The 16,993-nt window shown below is 41.6% G+C and overlaps 1 protein-coding gene across 4 annotated transcripts in view; it reads right to left on the bottom strand.

The window, feature by feature from the left end:
• rbm42 (RNA binding motif protein 42) overlaps positions 1-12,359 on the bottom strand; it is a 71,372-nt gene extending 59,013 nt beyond the window's left edge. For 2 of the 4 annotated variants that reach the window (XM_078172036.1, XM_033638840.2), the window contains exons 1-4: positions 12,022-12,353; positions 11,676-11,732; positions 4,808-4,943; positions 4,540-4,609 (exon numbers count right to left, since the gene is read on the bottom strand). In XM_078172036.1, the coding sequence (XP_078028162.1) occupies positions 4,540-4,609; positions 4,808-4,943; positions 11,676-11,731 (262 nt within the window). In that variant the 5' untranslated portion in view covers position 11,732; positions 12,022-12,353. Of the gene's footprint in view, positions 1-4,539; positions 4,610-4,807; positions 4,944-11,675; positions 11,733-12,021 lie in introns of all 4 variants that reach the window. The other 2 variants (XM_078172037.1, XM_033638839.2) reach the window with 2 other exon arrangements.
• Between the last annotated feature and the right edge of the window lie 4,634 nt (positions 12,360-16,993).

Below are 16,993 nucleotides of genomic sequence, written 5' to 3'. Positions count from 1 at the left end.
TGCCCCTGCTAGGGTTTCCCACGGCAGATTGGTTCTGGGCGAAGGGTCAGACGAAGAACGGTTCAACTGATCAACACCTGGTGGTGAGTTGGGTCAGATGGTGGGGGAAGACGCCGCACAGACCTGGCAGGCCCAAACGAACAGTGAAGGTCTGCTGGGAACGCCTGGCGGAAGAACCTGTCCAGATGATCTTCAACTCCCACCTCTGGGAGAGCTTCGACCGCATCCCGAGGGCAGAGGGGGACATTGAGTCCAAATGGGCCTTGTTCCACTCTGCCATTGTCGAGGCGGCGGTTGCGAGCTGTGGCCGCAAGGCCGCTGGGGCCAGTCGTGGCGGTAAGGCTGAAGAAGGAGACCTACAGGGCATGGTTGGTCTGTGGGTCTCCGGAAGCAGCTGATGGGTACCGGCAGGCCAAGCGGAGCGCAGCGGCGGCAGTCATGGAGGCAAAAACTCGGGCGTGGGAGGAGTTCGGAGAGGCCATGGAGGAAGACTATCGATCGGCTCCAAAGAGGTTCTGGCAAACCGTCTGGCGCCTCAGGGGGGGAACTTGCTCACACTGTTTACAGTGGGGGCGGGGAGCTGCTGACGTCAACTGGGGACATTGTCGGGCGGTGGAAGGAATACTTTGAGGAGCTCCTCAATCCCAACAACACGTATTCCAGTGAGGAAACAGAGATGGGGGTCTTGGGGGCGGGTCGTCCAATTTCTGGGGCAGAAGTTGCTGAGGTAGTGAAACAACTTCAAGGCGGCGGAGCCCCGGGGGTGGATGAGATTCGTCCTGGATATCTCAAGGCTCTGGATGTTGTAGGGCTGTCCTGGCTGACACGCCTCTGCAACATTGCGTGGACATCAGGGGCAGTGCCTCTGGAGTGGCAGACCGGGGTGGTGGTCCCCATTTTCAAGAAAGGGGACCAAAGGGTGTGTTCCAACTACAGGGGAATCACACTCCTCAGCCTACCCAGTAAGGTCTACTCCAGGGTGCTGGAGAAGAGGGTCCGATCGATAGTTGAACCTCAGATTGAGGAGGAGCAATGTGGTTTTCATCCCGGACGCGGAACCGTGGACCAGCTCTTTACCCTCGCCAGGGTGCTGGAGGGTTCATGGGAGTTTGCCCAACCAGTCCACATGTGTTTTGTGGATTTGGAGAAGGCTTACGACTGTGTCCCCAGGGGCATCCTGTGGGGGGTGCTCCGGGAGTATGGGGTTGGTGGCCCCTTTCTAAGGGCCATCCAGTCCCTGTACCGAAGGAGCATGAGTCTGGTTCGCGTGGCTGGCAGTAAGTCGGACCTGTTCCCGGTGAGGGCTGGACTCCACCAGGGCTGCCCTTTGTCACCGGTTCTGTTCATAACTTTTATGGACAGAATTTCTAGGCGCAGCCGTGTGGTGGAGGGTGTCAGGTTCGGTGATGGGAGGATCTCGTCCCTGCTTTTTGCGGATGACGTGGTCGTCCTAGCTCCATCGAACAGTGACCTCCAGCTCTCGCTGGGACGGTTCGCAGCCGAGTGTGAAGCGGCTGGGATGAGAATCAGCACCTCCAAGTCTGAGGCCATGGTCCTCAGCCGGAAAAGGGTGGATTGCCCACTCCAGGTCAGGGGGGAGGTCCTTCCTCAGGTGGAGGAGTTTAAGTATCTCGGGATCTTGTTCACGAGTGAGGGTAGGATGGAGCGGGAGATTGACAGGCGGATTGGGGCGGCATCAGCAGTGATGCAGGCGCTTAACCGGTCCGTTGTGGTGAAGAGGGAGCTTAGCCAGAAAGCGAAGCTCTCAATTTACCGGTCGATCTACGTTCCAACCCTCACCCATGGTCACGAGCTCTGGGTAGTGACTGAAAGAATGAGATCGCGAGTACAAGCGGCCGAAATGAGTTTCCTCCGCAGGGTGGCTGGGCTCAGCCTTAGAGATAGGGTGAGGAGCTCAGACATCCGGGAGGGACTCAGAGCAGAGCCGCTGCTCCTCCACATCGAGAGGAGCCAGTTGAGGTGGTTCGGGCATCTGGTAAGGATGCCTCCCAGACGCCTCCCTTGGGAGGTATTTCGGGCATGTCCAACCGGGAGGAGACCTCGGGGCCGCCCCAGGACACACTGGAGGGACTACATCACCCGGCTGGCCTGGGAACGCCTCGGGGTTCCCGTGGAAGAGCTGAAGGAAGTGGCTGGGGAGAGGACTGTCTGGGCTTCTTTGCTGAGGCTGCTGCCCCCGCGACCCGGACCCAGATAAGCGGAGGACGACGAGACGAGACGAGACGAGACGAGATCTTAGTATTGTGATCATTTTATTTCTGGCATTATAGCATTATTTTGTTAGGTGGGAAATGTGTGCATATCCCAAATGAGATCGACCACAAACATTATCCCTGCACAGTCTCATCTGTAGCATTTAATTTACACACTGTCATTTTGTGTTTAGAGACCGCCACTGGAAACTGACACTTGGAAATACGCCCGTGTTCAAAGAAGTGCTATTTTCCATACATGCCCTAAATAAAGCAAACCCATATCCATCATGGTTTTCTGGTTTTGTCAAACAGTGTCAGTCTATAAAAAATTATGAATTTATTCTACATAAACTATTTAAAATCTATAATTTACCAATAAAAAAAACTATCAAGTTAAATTGATAATTTCCCATTTTCTTTTGTAGATTTGTCTTATACAGATATGTAATTCTTGCTGTGTAATATGGATGTTAATGTGTCTAATTTCGAGTATCTGCAAGTGGATGTAACGTAAAAGTGGCAGTAAGACACACTGTTGCTAAAATATATATACACACCTAAAACTGTGTGTGTGTGTGCGCTTCATAACTTGTAACTAGGGCGTAATAGGGCCCCTCATAATAGCGTGCACTGGGGCCTATTGTAACTACCTTACGCCACTGTTTGTGAATACGGACCCAGATGCCAAATTAGCTGCAGAGGTCTCTTTCTCTCTGAAACAAATGAATCCCGTGGTTTTAAACCGTTAAAAACCCTAAAAAAGCAGTTTTACATTCATGTGGCTGACACGAAAATGCAAATGACCCTATCTAGAGCCAATGTTTGGTTTGTCCATTCTGGGATACTGTAGAAACATGGTGGTACAACGTGGCAAACTCCATAGATGAGGACCTGCTCCCATTGTAGATATAAACGGCTCATTCTAAGGTAACAAAAACGCGATGATTCTTATTTTCTGGTGATTAAACACTGAAGAAAACATACTTATTTTATTATCTTCAATTTCTGCCAATATATCCTCCTAAATCATACACACTGGAGCTTTAACCCTATGAGCCCGAACGACGCATAGTGCGTCCAAATTCACACCCGTTCTTCTCTGTGGATTTTCTCCGTGACCGTGCGTCATAGCGAGAAGCCACGCATATCACGTGAAACAGCGGAATTGTAGCTTTCCGAGAAGACCAAGCACTTGTCGGTAGTCCAATGTTTTCACAGCGAAAAAAAATGATAAAATTACACTAAAATTATGTATAACAGAGCTTTCATACAGCTTTGCACACACATTACTCTTGGATGGATTTCTCGCGAATGCAGGCTCGCACAGAAATGCCACGCATATCACATGAAAGCGCAGGAGCAGAGCTTTCCAATGACACACATCATTCTACTGTTATCCCATCCGAATTTCTTTACAATCCATTATACAGATCTTGTTATCAGTCACTTCATATAGTGAGGAATATCGTATCTTACCACGTCTTAGGCTTGCGTGTGTTTCTCCCTGTCTATCCACATTTGTAGTCCGGCTTTCAAGATGCAAATATCTCCATATTGTCCAGTTGACAATCCATCAAACTTTGCATGACAAGACCAGCCACTTCACCTTTGCGCACCCAGACAACTGCAGCCTAATTATGCATGCATGACAGGGCCGTAGTCACCATATACACTGAGGGGGACATGTGTTCCCCCCAATGCCCAAAATGCCCCCCAATATATAACTGAAACTGAGAAACAACAACAAACTTTGTTTACTGCAAACAAAGTGGCAAATATTATCTTGGAGGACATCATTGCACTTGGTTGACTATTTTTCTATGATCTTAGATGTAAATATTGCATGTTTCTTTCAGATAAAACACATTTTTGACTTGTGAATGAGTCAATGGAATTTCTTGCAATAATGAAAAAATACTGGCAATCATGTCCGTCTGGCACAAACCACATGTTTTGGACAACTGTGAAGTGACAGAATGTCCCAGCATCATGGTTCTTATATTGCCAGATTCCAGAGAGTCTCCCCTCTTCATATATGGCAGAATATGTCTTTTTCCAACTTGCTATGCTGAGATACATGTAAAAATGTAAGAATTTAGTCACACGGATTTGTTTTTTTCATTGATATAAAAATTAATATAAAATACAGGCACATAGAAGGACATGTAATGATGGCAAATCTGGTTAGCCCAGATTGTCCTGATGTCCTGTGATATGAGCTTAGAAGTAAAGGCAGTAAAAATACCCCAAAAACGCCTAGGGCCCATAGGGTTAAGTAGATTACCCTATTTAGTGAATGTGTGTGAGAGTAATAAATGTTCACCTGGTCCTGCAAAGACAGGTGGTGGAGGACCAACAAAACTAGCAGCTCTGGCTTCTAATGTCTGCTGGACCTAAGAGAGAGAAAAAGAGAAGAGGCAAATGGGTGACTAGTGAAAACAAACAATAGAAAAATTATTTCAAATTATTTCCTCCATCAGTACGTCTATTTTAGAGTATTTTGCTATCAAGACAAAGACACACATTTGTTAGTATTAGTAATAGTTAGTATTTGTACATTACTATCCAGATAGGACTAGAAGAGTACAAACCTGTCTGTAGGTGTTGGTACCTATAATGGGTCGCACTACTGGAATTGCAGGGACAGAAAGAGCTACAGGTACTGTCTCCATAACAGGTGGGCTTCCTGACACTGGTACAGGACCACCAAGAACCTCCTGCTCAAAACTACAGCAAGAAAGGTAGAGAGACAGACTAGCATCAATACAACAGAAAATAAACCGTTTTCTTGAAGAGTTTACTAATTGATCCCTTTTAGGCTGTTTTACCAAAGCTGCAGACAGTAACAGATTTTTTTTAAATGCACAACAAACAAAACATAAAGAGAAAACAAAAACTGACATTCAAAGAAAAGCTGATCATCAATTCCCTTATGTGTTGAAAAGAGAATGGAAGTGAATGAAAGCTGTCTACAGTAAAATGCTTTGCACCCACTCCTGCAAAGGCTTTTGAAGATATTCAGTTTGCATTTGATAGTACAGTTGAGTACAAGAAGAGCTTTGTCAGCTGCAACTTGTCCTGAATGTAGAAAAAAACTAAATTTCTGTTTTTTTACCATGTCAAAACCAGCAAGATCAGCATTGTCCAAGGTAACTGTTAACAGAAGTGGACAACAAATTGAGTTGGCATCTACTAATATCTCCTATTTTTAACTATCAGATGTCAGTTTGCCTCCTGGGCACTGCCGAGGTGCCCCTGTACAAGGCAGCGAACCCCTAACTGCTCGAGGTTACTTCTTCTATCCAGTATATTGTAAAAAAGCTAAAGCTTTTTCTTCAAAAACAAGCCTTGTGTTTTCTTTTTATGCCAAACAGAGACTGGTTGAGTCAACCTTTTAATCTGTCATTGATCATGGTGATATGTTATGAATGGCCCTTGCTCACTGTCTTCACATGCTATCATGAGGTTCTGAAATTCATTACGACTAGGGATGCTTGATAACTTTTCTTTTAAACTGATACCGATAACCGATAACTTTCAGCTCCTAAAGGCCGATACCGATAACTGATAACCGATAATGTACATATACATTTTATATATATACAGTACAGGCCAAAAGTTTGGATACACCTTCTCATTCAATGCGTTTTCTTTATTTTCAAGACTATTTACATTGTAGATTCTCACTGAAGGCATCAAAACTATGAATGAACACATGTGGAGTTATGTACTTAACAAAAAAAGGTGAAATAACTGAAAACATGTTTTATATTCTAGTTTCTTCAAAATAGCCACCCTTTGCTCTGATTACTGCTTTGCACACTCTTGGCATTCTCTCCATGAGCTTCAAGAGGTAGTCACCTGAAATGTTTTCCAACAGTCTTGAAGGAGTTCCCAGAGGTGTTTAGCACTTGTTGGCCCCTTTGCCTTCACTCTGCGGTCCAGCTCACCCCAAACCATCTTGATTGGGTTCAGGTCCGGTGACTGTGGAGGCCAGGTCATCTGCCGCAGCACTCCATCACTCTCCTTCTTAGTCAAATAGCCTTTACACAGCCTGGAGGTGTGTTTGGGGTCATTGTCCTGTTGAAAAATAAATGATCGTCCAACTAAACGCAAACCGGATGGGATGGCATGTCGCTGCAGGATGCTGTGGTAGCCATGCTGGTTCAGTGTGCCTTCAATTTTGAATAAATCCCCAACAGTGTCACCAGCAAAACACCCCCACACCATCACACCTCCTCCTCCATGCTTCACAGTGGGAACCAGGCATGTGGAATCCATCCGTTCACCTTTTCTGCGTCTCACAAAGACACGGCGGTTGGAACCAAAGATCTCAAATTTGGACTCATCAGACCAAAGCACAGATTTCCACTGGTCTAATGTCCATTCCTTGTGTTTCTTGGCCCAAACAAATCTCTTCTGCTTGTTGCCTCTCCTTAGCAGTGGTTTCCTAGCAGCTATTTGACCATGAAGGCCTGATTGGCGCAGTCTCCTCTTAACAGTTGTTCTAGAGATGGGTCTGCTGCTAGAACTCTGTGTGGCATTCATCTGGTCTCTGATCTGAGCTGCTGTTAACTTGCCATTTCTGAGGCTGGTGACTCGGATGAACTTATCCTCAGAAGCAGAGGTGACTCTTGGTCTTCCTTTCCTGGGTCGGTCCTCATGTGTGCCAGTTTCGTTGTAGCGCTTGATGGTTTTTGCGACTCCACTTGGGGACACATTTAAAGTTTTTGCAATTTTCCGGACTGACTGACCTTCATTTCTTCAAGTAATGATGGCCACTGGTTTTTCTTTAGTTAGCTGATTGGTTCTTGCCATAATATGAATTTTAACAGTTGTCCAAAAGGGCTGTCGGCTGTGTATTAACCTGACTTCTGCACAACACAACTGATGGTCCCAACCCCATTGATAAAGCAAGAAATTCCACTAATTAACCCTGATAAGGCACACCTGTGAAGTGGAAACCATTTCAGGTGACTACCTCTTGAAGCTCATGGAGAGAATGCCAAGAGTGTGCAAAGCAGTAATCAGAGCAAAGGGTGGCTATTTTGAAGAAACTAGAATATAAAACATGTTTTCAGTTATTTCACCTTTTTTTGTTAAGTACATAACTCCACATGTGTTCATTCATAGTTTTGATGCCTTCAGTGAGAATCTACAATGTAAATAGTCATGAAAATAAAGAAAACGCATTGAATGAGAAGGTGTGTCCAAACTTTTGGCCTGTACTGTGTATATATATATATATATATATATATATATATATATATATATATATATATATATATATATATATATATATATATATATATATACATACACCTAAGATCATGACATCAATACTATGAACAAAACCAAAACTGTTTTGAGTCTTTAAATGAAGAGATATTTATTTTTTCCAATGAAAAACTATTGGCAAGCATCTCAAACATTTTCGAAAAGATATCAAACAAAAAAACTATTTGATATCTCAAATGAACATCAATTTAAATAAGGTGCATTACTTACTGATATAAAAATAAAGGCCCCTTGAACTGATGCAAATACATGCATCGGGATTACAAACTGAAAAAGTTCATTCCAGAAGTTCAAAAAAATAAATATATATAGAAAATGATTGCACTGAACAAGTTAGACTTGTCTATGTAAACAAACTGAAAAAGTGCATTCCATAGTAACAAAAAAAATAAGTTTAAAGAATTTTGGCTTATGGTTCCATTCAAATGAATACCTTTTCAACTAAGGTAAATGGGGTTCAATTGTTCTTTTATCTCATATTAGGAGAGAGAGAGAGACAGAGACAGAGACAGAGACAAAGAGTCTGTGTGTGTTTGAGATAGTGTTGTCACGGTGCCAAAATTGGGACCCACGGTACAATAACAGTGACAGTATCACAGTTCTGAGTAGTATCACTATACCACAGCAAAAATGAGGCAGATGTGCCTTTTGTCATTTATAAAAAGATAAATCACTTTTCTATAATACATCAATGATATTTCAATGGAATAAATTACTTATTGACTTATTCATACTTCAAAAACAGCATCAATAAGTGATTAACATAGGGGGGATCAAAATAAAATAAATAAATGAAATAAAAATCAACCAGCCACCCTCCTCCCCTGACAAGTCCCTTCATAAGTAACGAACAGTCCCTAAAGTTTCTCCTCTGATACGCCACATACTGTGTGCCGCCATGGCTCAGCTGTTCAGGTACTTTTGGGCAGTCATGACAACAAGTTATTCACCTGGAGCCGGACTTCTTCGCCGGTAAGCCGTTATAATGCGCCGCCGTATTTGACAGGAATACGTATTCCTGTCCGTGTCTGTGACCCCCGTTCAACCCACAACCGGTGGGATTCGCCGTTACTGTTTATCACCACACTGCCGACATTTTACTCTGTCCGTCACCGCACGCTGTTTGATTGCGTTATCAAAACGCAAAATGTGTGTTTTTTTGCAATATTCGGCCGAATATATTCGGTGCATCCCTAAATAGGAGCCTTCCCCCACTCCCCACTCCCCTCACCATACTGGCTGCTGCGCTGTGCAAGTGCACAGATGTCTCAGAGTGGTGGTGCATTTGCAAAAATGTTTTTAAGGAGCAGCAGCGGCGGCAATACTTTAGCAGCGGTGACACGCCGACTGAATATTAAACTGCTGTTTTTGGTATACCAAGTAAACTGTCAAGTCTCCATAAAAAATGTAGACAGAAAGCATAATGATGAGACAAATGCAGTGATGGACAGTAATTAAGTATATTTACTCAAGTAGCTACTGTACTGAAGTACAAATTTGATGTACTTTGGGTATTTCCATTTACTTAGAGGGAAATGCTGTACATTCTACTCAAGCTACATTTATTTGATAGCTATAGTTACTTTTCAGATAGTTTTTTATATGTTGTAAGTTTCCTATTTACAAGTTGCTGTGTGTTGTTATAGATTAGACTAGTATACTAGTGAAAGGTGTTAAAATTAGTTCTACCACGACAACATTTAAATGCTGCTTACATGTAGCCTACACTGATCAATTAATACTCAATACATATTCATGTATATGATGATCACAACACTTGAAACTGGGTCACTCTGCATAATGAGTACTTTGAACTTTTAATTTTAAGTAGTCCTACATTTTGCTGACAATACCCAGATACTTTTACTCAAGTCAGATTTGGTATGCAGCACTTTTACTTGTGACTGAATTTTTGCTCTTTGTTGTGATATTCCTGGGTAATTTGTCCACAACTGGACAAACATATCGAACAGACGTGCAAGCATCGCACGTCTCATCCTCATCTTCATTCTCCGCTGTCTTTCTGGGATCTGCCTCCTCAGCTGGGCAGCCTCCTCCTCAGCCTGCATAGCAGTCCTGCTGCAATAACTGCGCCAAGATGCCTTCTCCGATCCGTTATTGATTTTTGATTTTTTCGCCAATGCTCACGATCACAATAACCACCAACTCTCCACAAACTTTTCCCCCCGCACTTGACTTTTGATTATAATCAGAAACCAGCTGCGGGGAAAAGGTTTTAAAAGACATTTTAATGAAAATATTTTGGCAATTTAGCTTGTATGTCAGTTATATATGTTGAAACGTTAAAAACATATACATATTAATTTCTTACAGTGTCTATGAAAAGCCGCAGGGCTGTGTTTATATTGTTTTATTCTAAATGCATGTATACAACACAGTACAACAGCCAAGGCGAGCGGAGGTGGTGACATCATCAAGTTCGCTGCTGTTCCAAAAGCAGAAATGAGTGTACTCCCATCCTCCCGTTCTTGGGAAGTCCGGACTCTCGCGTGGACTTGCCAAGTCCGAACTTGCCAAGTCCACAAGTCCGAAATGCCGAACTTGAGTATTGAGAAACGGCTAGTGTCTGTCAGGTTTGCGTTTCCCTCATGCTACTAGCTGCTCGCTCATTCCTGCTATCAGCTGTTTCCTGTTTATCCACCGCCAGTGGCTCGCATGTGCGGCGTCATCAACAGCTCCTCCCACAAGTCTTCAACAGCCCCTCCCGTTGCAGAAGGCCGCCTCGGTCTTTTTAAACTAAAAGGGTTCCGTCTATATGACTACCCTACAAGGCGGAAAATTGGGCACCTCGGATCAACTCGCCAATCCGGCTGTGTGTCTAAACGCAGCCGTCCAACATTAGCGGAAAATCTGGCAGTGTAAAAGGGGCTAATAAAACTGTTACACTTATTAAAAAGTCTGTTTAAAAAAATGTCTCTGCAAATAGAGTGAAGCCGTTTAAGTTGCGCCACTAAGGGTTTAAGACATTTATTTCTGAAAGTGAAACAAAAAAAAATCATTTCAATCAATCAATTTACTTTGTGCTGCTCAAACCACTGAAAAGTTACATTTGAAAGGATCAGCAACAACTGCTACCTGTCTACAGGGTTCCACCACACTCATGACTTTTCAAGGACCAAATGTGGTGGTAAACAAAACATCAATGCATATAACAGCTCCGTTATAAAGTCAGCTCCAAAAAATACATTTGCTGTTATGTTACATTATGTGGAAGGTTCACACAAGATTACTGTAAGTATTCCATGACTTTTCCAAATCTTTCAACAATTTTTACTAATTCTATGACTTTTCCAGGCCTGGGAAATGCAATTGTGAAATCCCATGACTTTTTCAGTTTTTTCATGATTATGAAAGCCCTGTGTCTATCTATGTTGATGACAAAAGTGAAGCAATAACTCTATTGGTTGGCAGACCTATGTGTGATTACTTTTAATAGAGACTTTTTTTTAAAGGGAAAGGTATCTATGTTGTATACAGAATCTTAATCTCACTCTGCAGTCATTGTTGTTGTTCTCAAACTAAAGAAATTAGAGATTATTTTTGTTTAGTATTTACTGAATATTTGAAGGCAAACTTTTAGACTGACATATAAAACTATATGACTTGTTTTGTTGCAATTCTATATTCCTAAATTAATACTTTATTTTTTAACTAATTTCTCATATCGTCAAGAATATTGTTATTGCAAAAATACCCTGAAAGTTTTAGTTAGTGTTTTATTAGTTGAGTTATTTTAGTGAATGTTGTGTTGTGTATGTTGTGCTCTAGATAATTGTGTGGTGCATTCACTTTATGTCTGGTGTGATTTATATTCCTGATTCCTGTAGGAAGTACATTCCCATATTTTTTTCCAGCATCAACCTTCTTGGGGCTGGTATAAATCGAGCCTGCGTGATTTTTTTTCCTCACCTGCTCTTTTGTTTGATACATGTGATATGTCTGGGGAAGAGGATCTCACATCTGCACATACAAATCATCATGTGATAACAGTAACCCGAGTGTCTCAGAGTTAGGCCCACCTCATTTCCTCTATGCACATTGCCCGCCTACAATACAACTGCTCGTGTCGCATTGTAGCACTTGGGATGGGTTAAAAACGCTTTTATGTTTATGTGATTTGGGTGAAGCGGTTGTACTCACAGAGCCATCTCAGCCTCCATCTCTTTCAGACGCTCCTCTCCTGACTTGAGCGCCATGCTATGAGACAAAAACTCTGATCAAAAACCAGCCAAACAATGTCTCCATCAGCTGAGATATACAACATTGACAGTAAAATAGCTTCACTGCAACGCCCTACTGATCCCATATAGCCTCCAACAGTAGCCCGCTACATTACAGCTTGGTAACTTCCACAAATGACTTAGAAGAGTAACAGTATGAGAAGTTTGCAATGGAGTTTCTAAACGCACTGCCAATCCTATCGTTTCTTAGTCTGACGATATTTTGAACGATCACGACAGATACTCTATCAGTGAAATGCACTTACCTTAATCTGTAATTTTGATGCTTTCGATATGAATCTTGCCGACTACGTTGAAACTACGTCTTTAGGTAAGTGTTAGCTAGCTCATTAGAAGCTAGCTAAGATTGCAATAAACCTAGCTCTGCTGTAGCAACCAGTTAACTACTACTGTTACCGCTAACCGAAAAGGACTCAGCTTCCCATGGGACAGTTAGTTACCCTAGTTACCTACTGGGAAAAAACTTGCTTTAATCGGAAAATAATTGTGCAATAAGTTAGCTTCAGTACGAACTGTACGATGATACGGCTCTTCTTCTTCTTCTTCTTCTTCTTCTTCTTCTAATGGCGGATTACAACCAACGTTTTAAGGTGCATACCGCCACCTACTGTACCGGAGTGTGTAGTCTCAGGGTATGTACATCAGGTTACGGTCTAACGGGAGGGGGGCGGGAGGGGGGCGGGAGGGGGATTTTCTACTCCAATGTCTTTGACTAAATACTAAACTAAATACTGCCCTGTAACATTCCCTCATTTTCCCACTCATCCCTAAAATTCCTTCCAAACTCCATTCCCGTTCCAGCTCATATATCCTATCACGCAACCTATTCCTTTGTAAGTCATACTTACTACATTTCAAATTATACCATGATCTGGCGGCATTCAGAGGTCTGATATTAGGGCCTGTGTCCACATAGCGCCTTTTCTGGCAGAAAGTCCCTCCTTGAGGCAATGAATGAGGAAATAATTGCCCTGGCGATATAACGAAATAATAAGTCGTTATCACGAAATAACAGCGCACACACAAATACATGGTCGTTCTCGTCTTCCGTATGATACATATAGGCCTACTGTGTTAATCTTTTAATGCTACAGCTCGTGAAGTCATCATCATGTTTTATTAGTAGGATTTGTGTCAATGTACTTAGAAACTTTGCCACCACTGTATGGGTTAGAATTGATGTGTGTTGCTGTAAAATATCTCAATTTATATATTGCTGGAAAAATAATTAATTTAACTAAGCTACTATTATATATATATATATATATATATATATATATATATATATATATATATATATATACATTATAACGGCCAAATGTGACGTAGCTGTGTGTCTTTGCATACACATGTCCTGCCGATGTAGTTTTCAATAATCCACTCGACGTCCATGTAAAGTTGGAAAAAACGAAACACTTTTATTCCACAAGTGTCACAAAAAACTATCCACAGAATTGGCCTTTCTTAATTAAAACTATACAGGACAGGACATGGTATGAAAACCGTGTGTCTCTACAGCTACTCTAGGGTCCACTAATTGCCCAGCTCGACAACCCACCGAGAAGCCTGTGTGTGAGGCTGCTGTCTCTTAAAGCAGTACCCAAGTTTCAAAACTCACTGAAATAGCTAATTCTAGACAGAAAGGATTAACAAATAATCAAATTCAATGAAACATACTTACTTATACATGACATTTAGGCCATTACTGAACTTCCAACTCAAAGCTTCAATATAAAATGTATATGTTAGAATAATGTAAGGAAAAAATAAGAAAATCAGCAAACTTAACCTTGCCTCATATATATATATACATATATATATATATATATATATATATATATATATATATATATATATATATATATATATATAGCTATTGTCTCTATTTTGGTAATGGTAATGTCTGTGTGACATGTCATACAACTCCGGATAGACGGACATGGCCAGCAGCTTCTCCTCCATTTTTTCTGGTTATCAGGGTGACGAGTTCCGCGATATGATTGGTTGCCTGGAAAAAGCGCCGGTGACGACACCAGTGCCTTTCTGAAAAGTTCAGAGATTTTCAACTCAAAACGCTCGGAGCGGCCGCACAAAAAGGAGGAGTCGCGGGAAAAAAAGACGCTGGGTGCAGCGCCTTTCCCCTAGGCGGCCGCATGGGGCCGCAGACGCTCCCTCCTCATTGGGAACAATTGAAAAAAGACGCTGGCCTTCTGCTTTTCATTTTCTCTTGATTCCCTGTAGTTGTAGCGCAGATTCAGCCGTTGCCGGCAGTTTTTTTCTCCCCTCCCGATTTAATTTATAAATTAATAAATGAAAATAAATATTGTATAATTAAACAATATTCTGTCTCAAATTATTTATTTAACTGATAATTAGCCGTGTAATAAAACAACTCCCTTCAGGGGAATAGTAGGGTATGGGTGAATAGCAGCTACAGACAAAATTGTGCTAAGTGGTAAGATTAAGATGTCCTTTATTGAACCCAGGCACTGACACACAGTGCAAATATAAAAATAAAAGAAGAATAAAATCTAAACAATTTGAGTAAAAATATACACATGATGTGAGAAAAGTATTAATAAAAGGGAAAGTATGTACAAATGAATAGGGGATAGTAGGCTATGTAGCCTATGATACATGCTATATACAGTACAGCACAATGCTGCATATTAACAGGCAATACAATAAAACACTGTTGCATTACTTCATTGCCTGTCTGTGTGGGTCGAATCTGGTCAGGGTACCTTCAGGCACTTCGTTTTTTTGTTTAAAACGAAAAAACGAAAAAAACGGAGCCGTTTTCCGTTTTTGTTGTCAGAATCAAAAAACGAAAAATGACAAAACCAAATTCATATAACAGCCCGATTTTGTTTTTTTGCAGATTCATTTTTTCATTTATTGTTTTGGACAAAAAGTAGAACTGACATCAGAGGCAGAAGTAACTTCAAAATAAAAGACAGGAAGATAAGCTTGCCTAAAACTTATAAATATCCTATAAATCTTTCCCATGTATCTTTTATTTCCACTTACACCTGATGTTTTGCGCATTTTGAAAAGCTGCCTGCCATTGCTGTGAGGAACTTTTTATTCATAAAAATAGAAATAAAACGTTATGATCGCAAATTTTATGGCTACAGTAAAACTTGTTCAACCATAACGTTGCTTTTCAGAGGGAAATCGTCATGCATATTGTTCCCATGAAGGACGTATAGGGATTCCCTCAAAGGTTGTGTTTTAATATTCATTCGCCCAATTGTTTGCAATAAAGTAATCGAGAATATAATAAATTATTGTGTGTGCTGCGTTGTTACTGTTAACATGGGTTTTCTCCATAACGCATCGTTGTGTCAGTGAAGTGTCAAGCTGATGTTTGTCCTTTTTACCAGCAGATGGCAGTAGGCCTATGGATTTATTTGCTGTCATTGAATGCCTGGGTTTCTCTTAGTTTCTGCTGGATTATACAGACCTGCAGTTCTTCAGGTTATTGATAAGGACAATTCAAATTACATGCAGCATATATTTACTTGTATTCTTTTATATTGTTGTATCACATAGGCCTATGCATTGTTGGCAGAGATGGGCAGCATTTTAATTACATGTATTTAAAATGTTTTATCACCTACTATGACAACAGAAATGTCATACAAAAATACATCCTGTGCCTTTTTTCAAAATCTGATTAATCGAATAAAATAATCAATGATTAATCCATTATTTTTTAAAAAAATATATAAGTAAGTGGCAGCCCTAACTGTATGCAACACATCTGATTCGTATTATTTTAACCTGTTCGTGTTTCTTGCAATGTCCCTCACAAATAAACTAATAAATACATGAATACAAACACCTTAGCTACTGTTGAACATGTGAATGTGATGAGGAACCTTAATGTTCATATGAAGGCAAGTGAAGGAGCTACTATGTTACGTTCTGATAACCTTTCCTATTTTAATTTAAACTTTTTTATGTCAACCTCCCAATACGGTGCAGTTTCCTTATCACTGCCCTTTGCATTGAGGCCCTCCAGACTGGACTGCTATGGACCGCTTCATCTTTGGTTTGCAGTCCATCGACCACCAGTAAAACAAGGAAGAAGCAGCCACCGAAAAACAACAAAGAAGCCGTCGAAAAACAACTCACCTGATTTAGACAATGCAAACTTTTTTGCATTGCTGCAGTAGTTAGCCAGCCCCCTGTAGCCGGTGCGGAGCCACATAGCATAGCCTTAGCCTCTGCTAGCTGTCCTCTGGTAACTCCCGTTCAGCCGGGAGGTTGGGTTACGGTTCGCCAGAGGCACAGCTCCAAGCTGAAGCCCACGGCTCACCACCAGCCTGTTCACGTTTCCAACCGCTTTTCCCCACTCAGTGACTCACCCGCTGAGGATAAAACTCTGGTTATTGGCAGCTCTATTCTGAGGAACGTGAAGTTAGCAACACCAGCAGCCATAGTCAAATGTATCCCTGGGGCCAGAGCGGGCGACATTGAATCAAATTTAAAACTGCTGGCTAAAGCTAAACGTAGATTCAGTAAGATTGTTATTCACGTCGGCGGCAATGACACCCGGTTACGCCAATCGGAGGTCACTAAAATTAATATTGCCTCGGTGTGTGAATATGCAAAAACGATGTCGGACTCCGTAGTTTTCTCTGGACCCCTCCCAAATCTGACCAGTGATGACATGTTTAGCCGCATGTCATCATTTAATCGCTGGCTGTCCAGGTGGTGTCCAGCAAACGATGGGTTTCGTTAATAATTGGCAAACTTTCTGGGGAAAACCTGGTCTTATTAGGAGAGACAGCATTCATCCCACTTTGGATGGAGCTGCTCTCATTTCTAGGAACCTGGCAAATTTTATTAGTAATTTAAATCCCTGACAACCCAGAGTTGAGATCAGGACTCAGAGTCGCAGTCCTATACGCTTCTCTGAGCTTCTAATGCAATTACCCACCCATAGTTTTCATTGTTTTATACAAACGGTGTCTGTCCCCCGACCACCTAAATTATTTAAATCTAAAATTAAACAAAGAGGAGTTGTGCATAACAACCTCATAAAAATTAAAATCTCTTCTGTGACAGAAAGACAAAACAGGAGAATTAAATGCGGACTGTTAAATATCAGGTCTCTATCGTCTAAAGCAGTGTTAGTAAACGAATTAATATCAGATAATCATGTTGATTTACTCAGTCTCACTGAAACCTGGCTGTGTCAAGATGAAT

Source organism: Epinephelus lanceolatus, chromosome 10 (genome assembly GCF_041903045.1).
Source record: "Epinephelus lanceolatus isolate andai-2023 chromosome 10, ASM4190304v1, whole genome shotgun sequence".
Taxonomy (NCBI): domain Eukaryota; kingdom Metazoa; phylum Chordata; class Actinopteri; order Perciformes; family Serranidae; genus Epinephelus; species Epinephelus lanceolatus.
This window is presented reverse-complemented; position numbering and strand designations above follow the sequence as displayed.